A 19,657-nucleotide genomic window follows, 5' to 3' on the forward strand; every position below is an offset into this window, starting at 1 on the left:
AGGGTACTGCTTTATATTAGTTCTGGTGGACTATGCAACGCGATACCCGGAAGCAGTGCCTCTGCGCAATATCTCAGCACGCAGTATTGCAGAGGCACTCTTCCGTGTCATCTCCCGAGTTGGAATCCCGAAAGAGATTCTGACTGACCAAGGCACTACGTTTATGTCACGAACACTGCGCGAACTGTATGGGTTATTGGGGATTAAGCCGATCCGCAGCAGCGTATATCACCCACAAATGGACGGTTTAGTGGAACGGTTCAACCGCACCCTCAAAAATATTATTAAGAAATTCGTAAGTGAGGACGCACATAATTGGGATAAGTGGCTCGAACCCTTGCTGTTCTCAGTGCGAGAGGTCCCCCAAGCCTCCACAGGGTTCTCCCCGTTCGAATTATTATATGGGCGTAAGCCGCGCGGCATCCTGGACGTGCTGCGGGAAAATTGGGAGGAGGGACCTTCACAAAGTAAGAACGAAATTCAGTACGTTATGGACCTGCGCGCAAAACTCCACACGCTCACCCACCTAACTCAGGAGAATTTGCGGCAGGCCCAGGAACGGCAAGCCCGCCTGTACAACAAGGGTATGCGCCTTAGAGAGTTCACACCGGGAGATAAGGTACTCGTACTGTTGCCCATGTCGAGCTCCAAATTGATCGCCAAGTGGCAAGGGCCCTTTGAGATCACACGGCGGGTCGGGGATGTCGACTATGAGGTGAGGCGAACAGACAGGGGTGGGGCGCTACAGATCTACCACCTCAATCTGCTGAAACTCTGGAACGAGGAGGTCCCCGTGGCGTTGGTGTCGGTAGTTCCGGAGAAGGCGGAGCTGGGGCCGGAGGTTCAAAAAGGGACATTGGCATCACGTACCTCTCCGGTCCCCTGTGGAGACCACCTCTCCCCGACCCAACTCACGGAGGTCACCCAGTTGCAGGCCGAGTTTTCGGATGTGTTCTCGCCCCTGCCCGGTCGCACTAACCTCATAGAACACAACATAGAGACGCCCCCGGGGGTGGTAGTGCGTAGCCGCCCTTACAGGCTACCCGAACACAAAAAAAAGGTGGTTCGGGAAGAACTTCAGGCCATGCTCGAAATGGGCATCGTCGAGGAGTCCCACAGTGACTGGAGCAGCCCGGTGGTCCTGGTACCCAAGGCCAATGGCTCGGTCCGGTTCTGTGTGGACTATAGAAAAGTCAACGCGGTGTCTAAATTCGACGCGTACCCAATGCCTCGTACTGATGAGCTGCTCGATCGACTAGGCACGGCTCGCTTTTACTCGACACTGGATTTGACGAAGGGATATTGGCAGATCCCCTTGACTCCATTATCCCGGGAGAAAATGGCCTTTTCCACACCGTTCGGCTTACACCAGTTCGTCACACTTCCGTTTGGGCTGTTTGGGGCGCCCGCTACGTTTCAGCGGCTGATGGACAGGGTCCTCCGGCCCCACGCCACCTATGCAGCCGCGTATTTAGATGATATTATCATTTATAGTAATGACTGGCAGCAGCACCTGCAACACCTGAGGGCCGTCCTTAGGTCGCTAAGGCGGGCGGGACTCACTGCCAACCCAAAGAAGTGTGCGATTGGGCGGGTGGAAGTACGGTATCTGGGCTTCCACTTGGGCAATGGGCAGGTGCATCCCCAAATTAATAAGACAGCAGTGATTGCGGCCTGCCCGAGGCCCAAGACCAAAAAGGGGGTGAGACAGTTCCTGGGGCTGGCTGGCTACTATCGTAGGTTTATACCTAATTATTCGGACGTCACCAGCCCGCTGACTGACCTCACTAAAAAGGGGGCGCCAGATCCGGTCCAGTGGACGGAGCAGTGTCAGCGGGCTTTCTCTGAGGTAAAGGCTGCACTGTGTGGGGGGCCACTTTTACACTCCCCTGACTTCTCTCTCCCTTTTACATTACAGACCGATGCATCGGACAGAGGGCTGGGGGTCGTTTTGTCCCAGCAGGTGGAGGGGGAGGACCGCCCGGTCCTTTACATCAGTCGGAAGCTGTCAGTGCGTGAGGGGCGCTACAGCACGATTGAGAAGGAGTGCCTGGCGATCAAGTGGGCGGTCCTCGCCCTCCGTTACTACCTGCTGGGGCGCCCTTTCACCCTCTGTTCGGACCACGCGCCCCTCCAGTGGCTCCACCGCATGAAGGATGCCAACGCGCGGATCACCCGTTGGTATCTGGCACTCCAACCCTTCAATTTCAAGGTGGTCCACAGGCCGGGGATGGTCGTGGCGGACTTCCTCTCCCGTCAAGGGGGGGGGGGGGAGTCGGCTGCAGGCCGGACGGCCGCCCGGCCTGAGTCGGGCGGTGGGGGTATGTGGCAGCGGGGGCGTGGTCAAGCGCCGGTCTGTGACAGGAGGGTGGAGTCAGGGAAGGTAAGTGGCAGAATCACTTCACCTGAGAGCAATTAACCTGTGTTTGTGTGTCTTCCCAGCAACCACGCCCTATATAAGGAGAGAGAGAGCAGAGGAAGTGAGCTCTCTCCCGCACCAGATGACTTGTGTGTGTGTGTGTGTGTGTGTGTGTGTGTGTATGCATGTGGCTGGGAGAGTATACATTGCTACTGAAAAGTGCAAAATAAAATAGTTTTTGGAACTCAGTTCTGGCCTGCCGTCCTTCTGTGCTCCACCCACCTGCTCTGACTTCTACAAACATATTAGCATGTCTTTGACTTGGCATACCGATATATAAAATTTATGACAGTAAATACTAGTATCAAGACTACAGTGGTGCTTGAAAGTTTGTGAACCCTTTAGAATTTTCTATATTTCTGCATAAATATGACCTAAAACATCATCAGATTTTCACACAAGTCCTAAAAGTAGATAAAGAGAACCCAGTTAAACAAATGAGACAAAAATATTATACTTGGTCATTTATTTATTGAGGAAAATGATCCAATATTACATATCTGTGAGTGGCAAAAGTATATGAACCTTTGCTTTCAGTATCTGGTGTGACCCCCTTGTGCAGCAATAACTGCAACTAAACATTTCTGGTCACTGTTGATCAGTCCTTAGAGGAATTTTAGCCCATTCCTCTGTACAGAACAGCTTCAACTTTGGGATGTTGGTGGGTTTCCTCACATGAACTGCTCGCTTCAGGTCCTTCCACAACATTTTGATTGGATCAAGGTCAGGACTTTGACTTGGCCATTCCAAAACATTAACTTTATTCTTTAACCATTCTTTGGTAGAACGACTTGTGTGCTTAGGGTCGTTGTCTTGCTGCATGACTCACCTTCTCTTGAGATTCAGTTCATGGACAGATGTCCTGACATTTTCCTTTAGAATTCGCTGGTATAATTCAGAATTCATTGTTCCATCAATGATGGCAAGCCGTCCTGGCCCAGATGCAGCAAAACAGGCCCAAACCATGATACTACCACCACCATGTTTCACAGATGGGATAAGGTTCTTATGCTGGAATGCAGTGTTTTCCTTTCTCCAAACATAACACTTCTCATTTAAACCAAAAAGTTCTATTTTGGTCTCATCCGTCCACAAAACATTTTTCCAATAGCCTTCTGGCTCGTCCACGTGATCTTTAGCAAACTGCAGATGAGCAGTAATGTTCTTTTTGGAGAGCAGTGGCTTTCTCCTTGCAACCCTGCCATGCACACCATTGTTGTTCAGTGTTCTCCTGATGGTGGACTCATGAACAATAACATTAGCCAATGTGAGAGAGGCCTTCAGTTGCTTAGAAGTTACCCTGGGTTCCTTTGTGACCTCACCAACTATTACACACCTTGCTCTTGGAGTGATCTTTGTTGGTCGATCACTCCTGGGGAGGGTAACAATGGTCTTGAATTTCCTCCATTTGTACACAATCTGTCTGACTGTGGATTGGTGGAGTCCAAACTCTTCAGAGATGGTTTTGTAACCTTTTCCAGCCTGATGAGCATCAACAATGCTTTTTCTGAGGTCCTCAGGAATCTCCTTTGTTCGTGCCATGATACACTTCCACAAACATGTGTTGTGAGGATCAGACTTTGATAGATCCCTGTTCTTTAAATAAAACAGGGTGCCCACTCACACCTGATTGTCATCCCATTGATTGAAAACACCTGACTCTAATTTCACCTTCAAATTAACTGCTAATTCTAGAGGTTCACATACTTTTGCCACTTACAGATATGTAATATCGGATCATTTTCCTCAATAAATAAATGACCAAGTATAATATTTTTGTCTCATTTGTTTAACTGGGTTCTCTTTATCTACTTTTAGGACTTGTGTGAAAATCTGATGTTGTTTTAGAGCATATTTATGCAGAAATATAGAAAATTCTAAAGGGTTCACAAACTTTCAAGCACCACTGTAAATAGCATTAGTATCATAATAGTAATAGTACATTAGTATTGTATCAGTATAGCGCATGCTACAGCATGAGTATTGCAATAGTATTTAAGTAAAGTATCGATATAACTCATACCATAATATTAGTACACTGTAGCTAATTCTATAGCACAGTATATTAGAATAATATTGTTGCAGCATTTACAGTAGTATAGCATTAGGACAGTGATAATATTAGTGTATCAATGTCCTAATTTAATATAATAAATACTATAGCATTAGTATAGTCAAATTGTTAGTGTATCAGTATTCTAATTTAAGTATAACACGTATAGTATAGCACATATAATGGAAGTGTTTGTAAGCCGCAGTGTGTGGAATAAGGGTGTGACGATATATTGATATGATGCCAATATCAAACACTGAAACTGATTGATTACTGGTTTAAAAAACACTTCTTGACAAGTTTTTCTTCTTTTTTTCCTTAAACACTTTCCTTTATAAAACCAGGTATCTTTCAGAGGATGTACTGAAAGCTGTGTGCTCCATTTTCTAAAAAGCTCCAGGTGGATCGGTTATTATGAAGCTGAAATACTCAGTGAAACTGTTTCATTTGGTTCCATTAGCGTGATTGATGGTGTCTTGTTTGATGTGAGGCCTGACAGGAAGGATGGCGGATGGTTTTCACCAAATTTTCTGAGTTAATAGAATGAATTTTTCTCCTGGCATGTCTCAGTGCTGACGCTGTGATCTACGAAGACCTGGACATGAGTCAATGTCAATGTTATGATGCCATAGTTATTATGTCAATATTATTATTATTATTATTATTATTATTATTATTATTATGCAGTGTATAAGTAATAAACAGCTTATGTAACACAGTTACTATGATTTTCACCAAAATTATATTATACTATTACAAAAAAAAGTATTATAAAGAGTGATGGGGGGTTATTTGCATATAAATAATACATTTTAATGTTGAAACACTGATATATAGAATTAGTGGTTTGGGAGCTGCATCATACACCTGCTAAAGCAATGACTCTGTGTGATCACACACACACCTGCTGGAAGTGGTGTGTGTGTGTGTGTGTGTGTGTGTGTGTGTGTGTGTGTGTGTGTGTGTGTGTGTGTGTGTGTAAGGGACAGTGTGAGCAGGATCTCAGACTCTTTTGTTCAGGATGAAAAGCTCCATGCAGCTGGATGACTTCTGAACCCACACACACACACACACACACACACACTTTTCTTGTCTCTTTTCATCATTTTTCCACCAATTTTGGAGGAGTGGTGTTTTTAGTAGATTGAATCGGATCAGAGAGACGGGACAGAGCGAGAGAAAGGAGTGTTTCATTCTTACAGTAACACACTGAGAAACACCAAAACACTGCAGTTTGAAACTGTGAAACACTGAAACTGTGAAACTCTTACACAATCATACACTCACACACACTGTACATTGAAACACTGAAAAACTGAAACACTAACCCTCACTGAAACACTCACTACGTTTACATGCACAAAATATTCCGTATTTTTCCCTTGTTCCCTAAAAGGCAGTATTCCCACTAAGCCGTTTCTGTGTCTAATGAGAACGAACATTCCGCTAATCTTCCTGTTTCCATGCAGCTGCATCTCTACTGCAGACTGCAATCTGTTGTGTAGTTGGTTTGTGTAAAACACACAGAGCTGAGTGTGAACAGGTTCGAATCCGTGCGTCACAAACTGCCGTAAAAACACCAACTGAGACGTATATTCCGAATGCGCTGTACACGTGTTCACGGAACGCTCCTAAAACCTGAATAACATCAGCACATCCCACACGCCTTAATCAGAACATGCTGACTTCAGGATATCCAAATGAAATGTGTTGTTTATATGCTCCATATCAAAATTCAAATATTGGCATATTCAGAATAAGAATGGAGTGTGTATGTGAACATACTGAGTGAAACACAGAAATGTAATGAGTGTGTGTGTGTGTGTGTGTGTGTGTGTGTGTGTGTGTGTGTGTGTGTGTGTGTGTGATAACACCTACTCTATGTAAACAGTCTGATCTGGCAGAAACTTTGTTTTAGATACAGGATGTCATCTCTGTTTTAAATTGTCCCCAACACCAGAGGCACTAAGGTCAGTTTCTGAGGACAGGTTCCTGTTTGGTTCCTGTTTGGTTAAAGTCACTCTAATTAGACATGATTATGTTTTTTTTTCTTTAAGAAAAGAAAAATAAGAAAACTGTGTTGCAGTGTGTCCTGGTAAACACATAGAACTCATGATATTGTGCGTTTCTGATAAAGTATTTAGGGGCCGTTCACAATTGTCAACATTTTCATGAGTGTACAAAACGATGGTTACGTATGTAACCACGGTTCTATGAATTTCGGATGACCGCCAGAGGCGGTGCTTTAAGCACCCAGATGTCCATCACATGCGCATGCAGTTCGAGTGTGTATACCAACAAGGTCGCTTGCGACAGGGGGTGATGTATGTCACTGCACCGGTACTTAAGGTGCGTTCACCCCGGAAGTGTTCTCTTGGCAGTCTTCTCGTCAGCCTTCCGAGTGACGGCCAGGCTCTGGCGGTCATCCGAAATTCATAGAACCGCGGTTACATACATAACCATCGTTCTATTTCATTTCTCCTGACCGCCAGAGGCGGTGCTTTAAGCACCCGGATGACTAATACCAACAGGGTCACGAGGAAGACCTATTTACCCTACAAATGGCTAAAAAGGGTGGCTGTGGCCAGTGGATTGTGCATGGCCACATTAGCCCTATAAAACCTTGCAAACGTGCAAGTTGAGACCCATGAGGCAGCAGCGCAGATATCAGAGAGTGGAACTCCACGTAGAGCCGCCCATGATGCAGCCACATTCCGAGTGGAGTGGCCTCGGATGTGGGGAGGGACCGGGAGGCTGCTGCTAATGGCCTCCACGGTCCAGTTCGACAGTCTGTTTGGACAGCGTGTGGCCGCGCCTATGTCCAGTGTGGCCCACAAACAGTGCATCCGACTGCCGAAATGCAGCAGTCGCTTCAATGTATGCCCTCCGTGCTCGAACTGGGCAAAGAAGGACGTGACCTTGGCCCTGCTCATTCTCCTCAGGTGGTGGTCTGAAGGCTTCCAGGCTGAGGGGCTGATTGGTGTATGAAGAGGAGGAGAAGTTCTTGGGCATAAATGAAGGATTAGGCCACAATGTTACACCCGTGCCATCGGGCTCCATTGTAAGCACTCCCAGCCGATAGACAGGGTGTGTAGTTCACCCGCTCTCTTAGCATTCCTTTTAGCTATGATGTCGGCTGTCTTTAAAGATAGCCACTTGAGCTCCGTCCCCTGTAGGGGCTCAAATGGAGGTTTACACAGTGCACTTAAAACCAGAGGCAAGTCCCAAGCTCGTCTTGGACTGCGTTGAGGGGGTCTTATGCACTGAGCACCTTTAAGAAAGTGGCTCACCCGTGTGTGGGATCCCACAGTCAGCCCATCTACTCTGTTGTGCATTGCGGATATAGCCGCTACATACACCTTGATGGTGGAGGGTGCAAGGCCCTCGTCCAGATGAGACTGTAAAAAGCTGAGAATCCCCGGTATCGGGCAACATGCTGGTTCCTGATGGCGTGCTTGGCACCAACTTACAAAGAGCTTCCACCTATTGGCATAGAGCGCATTGGTGGAAGGTGCGCAGGAACACTGGATGGTCCGCACAACGGTCGACTCACATTCTGCTAGCAGTGGGTCGGCCCCTTCAGAGGCCACACCCACAGCTGCAACCGTACTGGGTTCGGATGCCAAATTTGACCTTCCATCTGTGAGAGGAGGTCCATCCGTGCAGGGAGACACCAAGGCTCCTTGTGCAGCAACCCGTACAGGGTAGGGAACCAGACTCTCCCCGGCCAATAGGGGGCTATCAACAGCACCCTGTGACCCTCCTTGAGGATTCTCTCGAGAGTGGGCAGAATTAGCGGGAGTGGTGGGAAAGCATAGAGGAGCTGCTTTGGCCACTCGTGTGCCAGTGCGTCTTGGCCCAAGGGGCTTGACGTTTCTTTCAGTGTAAACCACAGGGGACAATGTGTCGTGGCCTGGGAGGCAAAAAGGTCCACCTCTGTCCTGCCGTATTGCAGCCAAATACTCTGCACCACTTCCGGGTGCAGCTTCCACTCCCCCGGATCGGGGTTCTGTTGTGACAGAAGATCCGCAACAGTGTTCCTCACTCCTGGTGAATGCATTGCCCTCAGGCTCACCAGACAAGGGTAAGCCCATGTCAGTAGGTGCCGAGTGAGCTTTCAGGGAAGGTAGTGACCTGGTGCCGCCCTGGTGGTTTATATGATAGACCACAGATGTATTGTCGGTCTTTATAAGGACATGCCGACCCGCTAAAACCGGACGGAAATGTTTCAGGGCAAGGAAAACGGCCCGCAGCTCTAACACATTGATGTGTTGTCCCTGCTGTTATGGGGCCCATACGCCCCGGGCAGTCCTGCACTGCCACACTGTGCCCCAGCCGATCAGTGATGCATCGGTGGCGACTACTTCTCTGCGAGAGGGTATGGACGTAGACATGAGGAGCAACTGGCTGTGATTCTGACTGGCCTGTGCCTGTGATGTTGCGGATGTAACCCAAGGCTGTTCATCCAGAGTTGTAGAGGCCTGAGTGTGAGGAGGCCCAACGGAACTACCGATGAGGCCGCAGTGAGTATACCTAGTAGTGTCTGGAAAGACCTGAAGGTCAGGGTTCGTCCCTTCCTGAAGCGATGTAGCCATCGGACAATATCGCTCACCCATCGCTAAGACAGGGTTGCCTTCAACAGCTGAGAATCCAGCTGAAGGCCAAGAAAAAAAGAGTCTTCTGGCTGGGTGTAAGGGAGCTCTTGGCATGGTTCACCCTGAGCCCAAGAAACCAGCACGGCTGGGTCGCTGAGCGCATCTACCCTTGACTGAGAACCAATCAACCAGTCATCCAGGTAGGGGGAGGATATGCATTCCCCTGCTCTGAAGTAGGGACAGTGCTGCCGCGACGAATCTCATAAAGATTCTGGGAAGTATGCATCCTTCAGATCGATGGTTGTGAACCAATCGTCCCGTCTGATGCTGTTTAAGACATCGGATGTGCACAGCATATGGAATTTGAAGACCTTGAGAGGGTCGTTCAAATGTCTCAGATCCAGTATGGGGTGAAGCCCACCCACTTTTTTTGGGGGGGGATGATGAAATAGGTGGAATAAAACCCACTGTTTTGTGAAGGTGGATCTAATAGCTCGATGGCCCCCTTTTTCAGGAGGGTCAAGACCTCCTGGCGTACTGCCAGAGCTTTCATTTTGACCCCTTGAAATCTCGGCGGTCGGCATCTGAATTGTATGCTGTAACCCTGAGAGAGGGTGGATATAACCCAGGGGTCCGATGTTACCACTTCCCAGTAGGCAAGTTGTTGACTGGTGAAGTGTCCAACCGCTGGAGTGGAGTAGTCAACATCTGCCTCCATGCCCCCTATGGGGGGGGAGTGGGAATTGTACCCCGATGTGCCTGTGCGGCGGCACCAAAGAGCTGTCCCGGAATCACTGGGAGAGTGCGGAGGGCCCTCCTGCAGGGATCTGAGAGTGGTGACTGAGCCAACCATACCTGACGCCTGGCGAGAGTTAAAGATGACATTAGTCTGCCCAGCTCCCTGGACATGAAAGCAAATGCCTGCAACGAGGCCTCGCTTAGGCTTTGCAGTGATGGGTCTGCTCCAGAAGACTGAAGAGCCTGAGACTGGGCCAGGATCAGGTGAGATAACGAATTGCCTATGTGTGCAGCCCGTGCTGCAGCGTCATAGCTCTTCCTGATGAAGTCATCGGTCAAACGACACTGTGGCTGTGGACAGCGAGCGTCGGGTCTCAACGCCTCCATGCTGACCAGACCCTGACTGGACACGTCCTGTATCTCTACAGCTCCTCAATAAAGGGGGCTGAAGGTGGAACAGTGAAAACAGCAGAGGGGGAGTCTAAAAAAGGCACTCTGCATCCGTACTTCAGGTGGTGCCGTGTCCAACCCCAGGCGCCATTTTTATCGCGGGCTTGACCATAGTGGAAAGCACGTCCTCCTCTTGAAGCTCCGCGGCCGGGGACAGCACCGGAGACTGTGGCTCAGGAGGAGTAAATGAAGCAGCAGAGGCGAGAGCATCAGCAGGCTGTGCTTCAGGCGGTTGTAGGTTATAGAGCAAAGCCTTAATCTCAGCAAGCTCTGAAGGACCACAGTGGAAAAACGTATTTTTACTTTTGTGTTATCCTCTGTAATATTTATATTTATATTATGTTTACATGTTATGTATGTTTTTATTGTGAAATAAATCAATACAATACAAAAAGAGCCAAGGTGCCCACTTGTTGCGCCAAGGGGTCCACCTTCTGGTACTTGGGCCTACAGGGAGCCTCCCGTGATGGCTGCTTAGGGCGCTTTCTAGACTTAGGAGGCAGAGCGTAGTCGCTCGGTGCTGGGGGCAGTCGAGAGCCCAAACTGCTTTCCAGCTGAGCAAGCCTAGCAGTGCGTCATGCAAACAAAATGAAATATCCGCGGCAGAGTCAGACGAACATACTCACCCAACCGCATTCAGGTAATCAGCAATCAAAGCTGAAATAAACAAGCTACAAGGCGAGAAAATACCCATGTGCTCACGGTGAAACTGAAACTTATAATTAGAGGTTGCTGGCTGCCGAAGTCCGAGTGGACTCACTCATAACCGGTTTAGTTGAAAATACTTTACTTACCTTAAAGCTTTGAGACAATCAGCACATAAACATGACCGCTGTTTATTCTACTTACCTAAATATGGATTAGGTGACGGTAAACAAGCAGTGTCGAAGTACCAATACAGAGCCAAGCAACCAAATGAAATATCCGTGGCGGAGTCAGGAGCGAACATGCTCACCCAGCCGCGTTTAGGTAATCAGCAATCAGCTGAAGTAAACACGCTACAGTGCGAATCAGAAGCGCACACAAGCACTAATTAAGTATCATACTTGCAACAAAACGATACTTATCAGATCGCTACAAGGCGAGAGAACACCCCTATGATCGCGGTGAAACTGAAACTTATAGTTAGAAGTTGCTATCTGCCGAAGTCAGAGCGAACTCACTCAGCAATCAGCTGAAGTAAACAAGCTACAGTGCGAATCAGAAGCGCACACAAGCACCAAATAAGTGTCATACTTGCAACAAAACAAAACTTATTAGATCGCTACAAGGCGAGAAAACACCCCTATGATCGCGGTAAAACTGAAATTTATAACTGGAAGTTGCTAGCTGCCAAAGTCAGCGAACTTACTCATAAACGGTTTCTTACCTTAAGCAAATGGCAAATCGCAGTCTTTAAGAGGGCGAAAAAAAACGCAGCTCCAACCCGTTAAGGGTTTGCAAGACTCCAGCGATTGCTCTTAGAAAATAGTACTACTCGAATAATCTGCTCTGCACGAGAAGATGCAAGAGAACGCTTCCGGGGTGAACGCACCTTAAGTACCGGTGCAGTGACATACGTCACCCCCTGTCGCAAGCGACCTTGTTGGTATACACACTCGAACTGCATGCGCATGTGATGGACATCCGGGTGCTTAAAGCACCGCCTCTGGCGGTCAGGAGAAATGAAATAGAACTTACACTTTTTAACCACCCCCCTCCCCCCCTCCCCAAAGTGTACGAAATAAAATGTTGATTTTTCTGTATTAAAAAAAGATCTTGTTTATTCACAAAAAATAGAAACCACAGGAACAAAATATAGAAACCACAGGAACAATTTTTAGTCCTTGATATTATTGCCTGGCCTCCCTCTTTTCTGTTTATGTTCTTCACTGTCTTGATGTTTCAGCAGCTGGTACCTGGTAGGATATGTCTGCTGACACACAGGACACTTATGAATCTTCACAAAACCACTATCCGCCCGCTATCCATTTGCACAAACGTTTTTTCACCAATTTTCAAAACCGAGCCCACCCACCATCTGCCAATTGGAGCCTCGATGATTTTCCTCTGCTGATCCATTGATATGGAAGTTTGTGGAGGAATACTCCCCTACTTCATCCACAAATTCAATATTTGTTATTTATTTCAGTGCTTTAACCGCCACCCGCCCGAATTTAATTAAATTTTTATTTTTCGCTAGTTCACCCGCCCGATCAGCGGATTATCTGCGGACTCCGCGGCTGCAACCACCATCCGCGCATCTCTACTAGCTACGGCCTAGCTACACGCAGTAGCTTTCCACACTGACGTGGCCAGCCTTCCAAAATTACCCTCAGAAGCAAAGAAAAGTCAAACTAACCTTTTGAAATAGGTCCACAATAGTTTTCTTTGGCCACACTTTGAGTTTTTCCATCCTTTCACGACCTTGTTGATACGGTGCACATCGGCCGGCATTCAGACCATCAGTTTTCAACCTTTTCCAAAGGTTTTGTCCAGCGCTGACTGCCTCAGACCGTTTTAAATTGTGGTTGATGAAATGGAACACATTGATGGAGTGGCAGTATTCATTGTTCGGGGACCGATGTATTGTGTCTGGCCTATTTTTCACATAAATCTCCAGCTCATTGAACCACTCACACTGGGACACCATTGTTCTGCAATGTCAGAACGTGTGTATCAGCCAGCGCCACCGTCGGACGCCCAAGGAACGTCTGTATTGTGCATTCATGCTGTGTACAAACACAGCAATTAGAGCCATTGGAGTGAGATAGGGCTGTATTGACGATCTTCTCTTGAGATAGCCACGGATCAAGAGCCGTCAATACAAGGAGGTATAGCCGTTGATACAAAGAGGGATCGACATTTTTATAACTATTTTAAAAGCGTACACGGCTGATTAACCCCCTCCCCCCAGCGTATGTTTTGTACGCTCATGAAAATGTTGATAATTGTGAACGGCCCCTTACTTCATGAATGAATTCTTTATTATTTCTGTAAAGTCAGAATCCCTCCCCCACCAGAACCGGGTCTTCGCAGGCCGTCTCCCGTTCCAGTACTAATCAGGCCCTTAAGGCGCATCAGGTGGTGCTGATCTCCGTTTCAGTAGCCCTCGGCCTCTTTTCTATTACATGGCTAGGGCTTACAGTGTGTGTGTGTGTGTGTGTGTGTGTGTGTGTGTGTGTGTGTGTGTGTGTGTGTTACCTCTGGTAACCACGAGAGTTTGACTCCCTCCTCACATCTGTATTGCAGCGCCTCCCCAGATGGCAGTAGGTACCATGTTTATGATGGTCTTTGGTTTGACCCGAGTGTGAGTATTTCTATAATGTAATAATGGAATAAATCTGTATTCTGACATCTTTCATAAACAAAAAGAAAGAACTGTTTTATTATTTTATATAGATTCTTTGATTTTGATAAACATCTAAGATTCTTCTTCCAACCTACATTCTGAAGATGATGCTCCCACCACCGCGCTTCTTCGCAGCAGGGATGGTGTTCTCACGGTGTTGGGTTTCATCCAAATGTACTTTTTTGTGCCCAGACTAAAAAGTTCAGTGTTTATTAATCATTTGTGTAACATTATTATATTCTGTGTAAAATATTTATTGTAAGAGCGCTGATTGTTTTGAAACCAAGTTTTGTAGAAAAAAAATTGCACTACATCAAAAAGTCCTTTATATATTTAATTAAAGCTTTACAATGTCCCTTTCTGAGCTTTATATACAAATTCTGGAGGATACTGTGTGTATAAACTGCCAGTAAAATGTTTGTACACTCTCTGTAGAGGAACATTTTGGGTAAACATCAGGCAGTGTGTTTATTTTAAAGTTTTTCTTATTTGAAGAATAACTGAACCTAGAAATGGTTATAGCTTTTATTATATAAGGAATGATTCAGTTCTAATTTGAAAATCAGAGCTGTTGATCTGAATAATTCAAGTGTAGAAGCCGTGCCATGTTTTTATTACAGTATCTCAATCTACTTTGGTGGAACACAATAAAAACAATATCAGATTTATTTTGTTTATTTTATTTTGGAATTCACGCTGACTGACGTCAACACAGTGTTCTGTTTGTTTCACTAGTTTCTGATGGAAAATAAAATCTCAGTTTTCAGACTTTCAGACAGTAAATATGGACACGAGTCGCATTAAACTGCTTTCACACTCGCCATTTTTACTTGCAGGAAGTGACAGCAAGCGATACAAACAAACATGAAGGACAGAAAGCCAGTAAAAAATGAGTCTTGTTTGTGAATAAAATATGAGAAGATTTACGATATACTGAATTATTATTATTATTATTATTATTATTATTATTATTATTCAAAGTTTGCAATGTGGCTAAAATTTTCAGCATATGAATTTTTCGGATTTTCTGTGGGATTCAATTGATTTTCTCTAAAACTACAGTGGAGACAAAAAACCTGCTCATCACCAAGTTACACAAATCTTTCATTTAATTTCATCTGCATTACTGAGGATAACACATCTCATCTAGAGAACAAGCTAGGCTAGTTAGTTAGCTAGCTGATCCTAGCTATTGGTAAGTGTTGTCATGGTTACAGTGTGGGTGTCGCATGAATATTTCATTTTATAATCAATTAGTGCAACTAATGATGGATTACAGTCGCTGATCTTTGCACTCCAAAGCTACTGATATCTGCATACGGTTTCCACTGATGGACAGGATGGAGGGGTACCAATACTTTGTGCAGCACAGCAGATGGAATTCTGTCAGTAACTTTACAAATACAAAGTGAATTGTGTATCAGAATCCTAGATTAGAGGACAAAGTCCAAATGTGATGAACTCATGAAAGAGTGTAATTTTTTTAATTACGTTTTAAAAACATGATTTAAACTGTAATGTAACACAAACAAAAGATATCACACACACACACACACACACACACACACACACGTTTGTGCTTGTATTTTAAAAACATCCCCAATGATAACTCATATTTCAGCATCAAAAGAATCTACACACAAAAACAATCTGTCGAAAAATCAGAACTAAAACCTGTGATATTCCTGACAACATGAGTTCAGATGTTTGTTACGTTCTGACGTGGATCATTCAGGTTTATAAACACTCCAGGAAACTGGACCCTTGGGATAGTTCTACACAGAACCCCATTCTGACCCCGTTTCAGTTGTAGGGTTTTACACAGAATTTTCAAAGTTTCTTGAAGAACTGAAAAACCTTTAAAGGCTGTGAGAGAAGCTTCTGAGACCTGAGAACAGAGCCAGAAGAAACCCGAGTACACACTGACACATGGTGAGGTGGAGAAACCAAAGAACCAGGAGGAAACCCCTTTCCACCAGTGTGAACTGGGTGCTAGTTCTGGGCTGGTGCTGGTTCTGAATTAATCCAACTTCTAAAAACCAGTTTGCTTTTCCATGGGCTGGAGAGCTACCACAGAACCACATCATTACATCACTGTATACATCTCCACTTTCCAGCTACACTAGCACCAAAAGCACAACAAAAACAACAACAACCAACGGCAGACTACACTGTCCCTTTACAAGTGTTGCTTGTGGCTTTGTGAGCCAACACTGGCATCCAAACACAACTGGTCCAACACTCATCGCAAATGCTACACTCTATAAACTAGCTTTGTTTTGTTTTTTTAATGACAGTCATAAAGATTTAGATGGTCTTGTTGGATGCAGTAATCCTGCCCCCCAGCCCCTGATATAAGTGGTTCTTAGTTCTAGCCCAGTGTTGGTGCTGCTCTGGAACCAGTTTTCCAGACCGAGAGCCAGTTCTTTAACTGTCAAAATGCGAAGAACTGGTTTAAGAAAAAGCACCAGCTCAGAACTGGCCCTGGAACTGCCTTGGTGGTAAAAGGGATGACAGAGAGATGGAGAACACATGCAGCTCAGGATCAAACCCACAATCAGCTACTTATTATTATTATTATTATTATTATTATTATCTCATCTGGCTGACAGGTGATGAGTTTATGCCATCATGTGTTATCCATCGTCCACATTTCACAAAAATCACTTCTTCTCTCAATTCTTCACCAATTTTTATTCTTTTTGGCAGAAAGGTAGGTCTACCTGGGTTGCATATGGCTTCTACCCAAATCTGCATAATTGTAATTAATAATGAAGATATGGAATAATTACGTAAGCCCTAACGAGCAGTTTCCACACAAATCGCTTCTTCTCCCTCAATTCTTCACCGATTTTGATTCTTTCTGGCATGAAGGTACCATAGGGGAACCTAACAAATTAACAAAAACTGGTCAATTCCTCGCTGCTTTGGATTCTTTCTGGTAAATAGGTCAGTATTCCTAGGGTGGATATCGCTGCTATATATAGCTTGTATATAGTGTTTATAGCTCACAACATTTATTGCGCAAGGTGTCCCACTTTAGATCGTTCCTTCTGGACTAGACGGGGCCGGAGTGAGCTATGCCATCATTGACAGTCTCTTTATTATTATTATTATTATTATTATTATTATTATTGTTAATATTATTCAAAGAAATGGACCCCTTAAAAATTCTGTTGTGTGTAGAACCCAACACCAAACTGTGTTCTCAGTAGAACAGCAGCTTATGAATGTAAGTGTGGTTCTAAGAAGGTTAGCAGGCATTAGAACCCTTCTTTTCAACTATGAATCTTTAATGAACAAATGAACTTTTAATGATGTTTTGTTCAGCAGGACAGTGTTAACTTTGCAGATGAAACACGTGAATTAAAGTGAAAGTTAATTCAGTTCTGTAGCGTGAATTCAGCACCCACCACTTCTGACAGTCCACAGGTTTAATCACCGATTTCTTCTGTGAGGTTATTGATTATCGTTTTTGTTTTGCATTCTTCCTCTCCACAGTGATGGATAATGGATGGCCGTCACTCGTTGATGAGCTGACCCGGGATCCCGCCACACTCCATCATGGCGGTGGAGGTGAAGGGCGTGATGGTGTCCAGCGAAATCTCTGCGTCACACTCGCACCGTCCCACACTGGGCAGCAGCACACGTGTGTGATCACGGAACATTCCACCCACTCCGTCACAAGAAGAGGAGGAGCTCAGAGAGGAAGTCTGATGAGCCCGCAGTGCACGCTCTTCCTCTTTGGGTGGAACTGGAGGCGGAGCTTCTTTCTGCAGCGTCGTGTCATGGTGATAAGACACAAGCTCGTTGCTGAAGTTCACGGCCTCAACGGTTGTGCTGGGAAACAGTTTGTGGCAGCCCAGGATGGAGGAGAAAGCTTTGCGGAAGTCGGCGTTGAAGGCGTAGATGACGGGGTTGAGTGAGGAATTGGCCCAGCCGAACCACACAAAGACAGCGAAGGTGGTGTCACTGACACACTGGCAGAACGGCACCACACAGTTGAGCACGAAGAACGGCAGCCAGCAGCACACAAACACGCCCATGATGACGGACAACGTCTTCAGGACTTTGGTTTCTTTTTTGAAAGCCGTTTTCAGTGAGTTTGAATTCTCTCCGCTGCAGTCGTGTCCTGCTGCTCTTTCCAGTGAGGAAATGCGTCTAATTTGTGTCTGCGCGATGCGGAAAATCCGTGTATATGTTGCAATCATGATCACCACTGGGATGTAGAAGCTAATCAGAGAGGATGAGATAGCATATGTGCGGTTAAGGTTAGCTTTACAGTTGTCATTGCTAATGTTTCCGTTGAAGTTAAACTCTCCAAGAATGTTGGCATCTTCGTCCTCGTCTGCCTCGTGCCAGTTGAGCTGCACAGGGATGAAGGAGATGAGCACGGACAGCGTCCAGGCCACGCCGATCATCACGAAGGCAACGCGTTGCGTCATCTTGCGCTCATAACGGAATGGGCTCGCGATGGCCCAGTATCGATCCACACTGATGATGCACAAGTTCAAGATGGACGCTGTCGAGCACATGATGTCAAATGCGACCCAGATAGCACAGAACACATGGCCAAAGAGCCACGCCCCTGCCACGGCTGACATCGCCTCCCATGGCATCACAAGTACAGCCACGAACAGGTCTGACACGGCCAGGGAGATCACGAAGAAGTTGGTCACTTTGGAACGCAGGTGTCGGAACTTCACCACGGCAGCGCACACTAGCGTGTTCCCCAGCAGTGTCCACACGATCAGCAGAAAGAGAACGAATCCGAGCAGGACCCTCGCGCTCCGCCCACGCTCTGCCCCGTCTTCATCATTATCCTCGTCCGCCCACACCACCGTCGTCTCGTTTGTCAGGTTTCTCATTTAGGCAAATTGGAGAAAGTAAAAACAGCACTCCGGTTCTCTGTTTCAGGTTTGGTCATTTATGCTCTTGCCATCGTGTCGTTATTTTAATCAGAGCAAGTTTACACTTTATTCTGCGTTTACATTAATCATAGCACACAATCCAAATAAATTAGGGGTTAAGAGTCATGCTTAAAGGTCCATCAGTGGAGTTCAAACTCACAACCTTCTCCGATACAGGAGTACACCTCTCCATATGAAGTAGAAATAAAATAAATCCTGGTTTATTGAAAGATTTAAAGATATGAAACATCCATCAGCATTTTGGCCAAAACAAGAACAGTCCATGGATTTATTTATTTTTTTTAATTTAATCCACCTTTAATTAAAATGATGTTGGTTTCAGGTTCATGAGTCATGTTTCCACATCCAGCTTCTCCTGGTTCCCTGGATTTCTGTCTGAAACTTCCTGCTTCCCTGTGGAGGAGTTTTATTAGAAGAGAAGGAGAAGGAGAAGCCCATGAGCGCCAGGTTCCTGTGGCCCCCGGTTCCTGTGGCCCCGTGCTGAACTCGCGCTCGCCGCTGCTCTGTTCTTGAGGCGCGCGCGCTCTTTTACCGACTCTCACGGGTTCGGGGTCGGGTTCGGGTTCGGTGCCTTACAGAAGTTCTTCCTTTTGTGGGGAGTGAACCCCGGAGGGATGGCGGGAAAGCTGCCTTTCTGCAGGATGTCTGCGCCTCCTGCCGCTCCGCGCGCGCGCATTCCACTGGATTTATTTCCTCTTTAAAATAAACCGCGCAGGTTTCAGTTCCTGAAGGTTCCTGAAGGTTCCACATTCACGCAGAGAAACACGAACCCGTTCCGCGCTTCTGCAGCGTTCTGATCCGCGCGCGCGCTCCCGTTCCTGCAGCCCCCGGTGCTTCCTGTCCAGCTTGAGCCCCTTCCGCTGCTGCCTCCCTCACTGCCTCATTCCCTCTGAAGACATGAGCTCCAGTCATCATCAGACTCACAACACACACACACACACACACACCTGGGGTTAGAGCTACAAAACTCCTGTGAGTGTGTTGAAGTGTTTGTTGTGTAATAAACACTCATCAGTGCTCACTGTAGTGTTATTAATAAATAAATACACATCAAACACACTGCCAGGTTTTACTCAGACACGGCTGCTTTATTAATATCATCATCATCGGCTAACGAACAATAGCTGACTAGCTGGATAC

At 46.1% G+C, this 19,657-nt stretch overlaps 1 protein-coding gene across 1 annotated transcript; it reads right to left on the bottom strand.

Moving 5' to 3' along the window:
* Positions 1-17,063: 17,063 nt before the first annotated feature.
* LOC132893733 (D(1C) dopamine receptor) lies at positions 17,064-18,220 on the bottom strand. Its single transcript, XM_060932851.1, has one exon. It carries the CDS (start codon positions 18,203-18,205, stop codon positions 17,108-17,110), a length of 1,098 nt encoding a protein of 365 aa, XP_060788834.1. The 5' UTR covers positions 18,206-18,220; the 3' UTR covers positions 17,064-17,107.
* Between the last annotated feature and the right edge of the window lie 1,437 nt (positions 18,221-19,657).

This window comes from Neoarius graeffei, chromosome 11 (assembly GCF_027579695.1).
Source record: "Neoarius graeffei isolate fNeoGra1 chromosome 11, fNeoGra1.pri, whole genome shotgun sequence".
NCBI lineage: Eukaryota > Metazoa > Chordata > Actinopteri > Siluriformes > Ariidae > Neoarius > Neoarius graeffei.

What these genes read in the sequence shown, in the direction of transcription:
- LOC132893733 (XM_060932851.1), bottom strand. Translation starts at nt 18,205, where the DNA reads ATGCCATGGGAGGCGATGTCAGCCGTGGCAGGGGCGTGGCTCTTTGGC.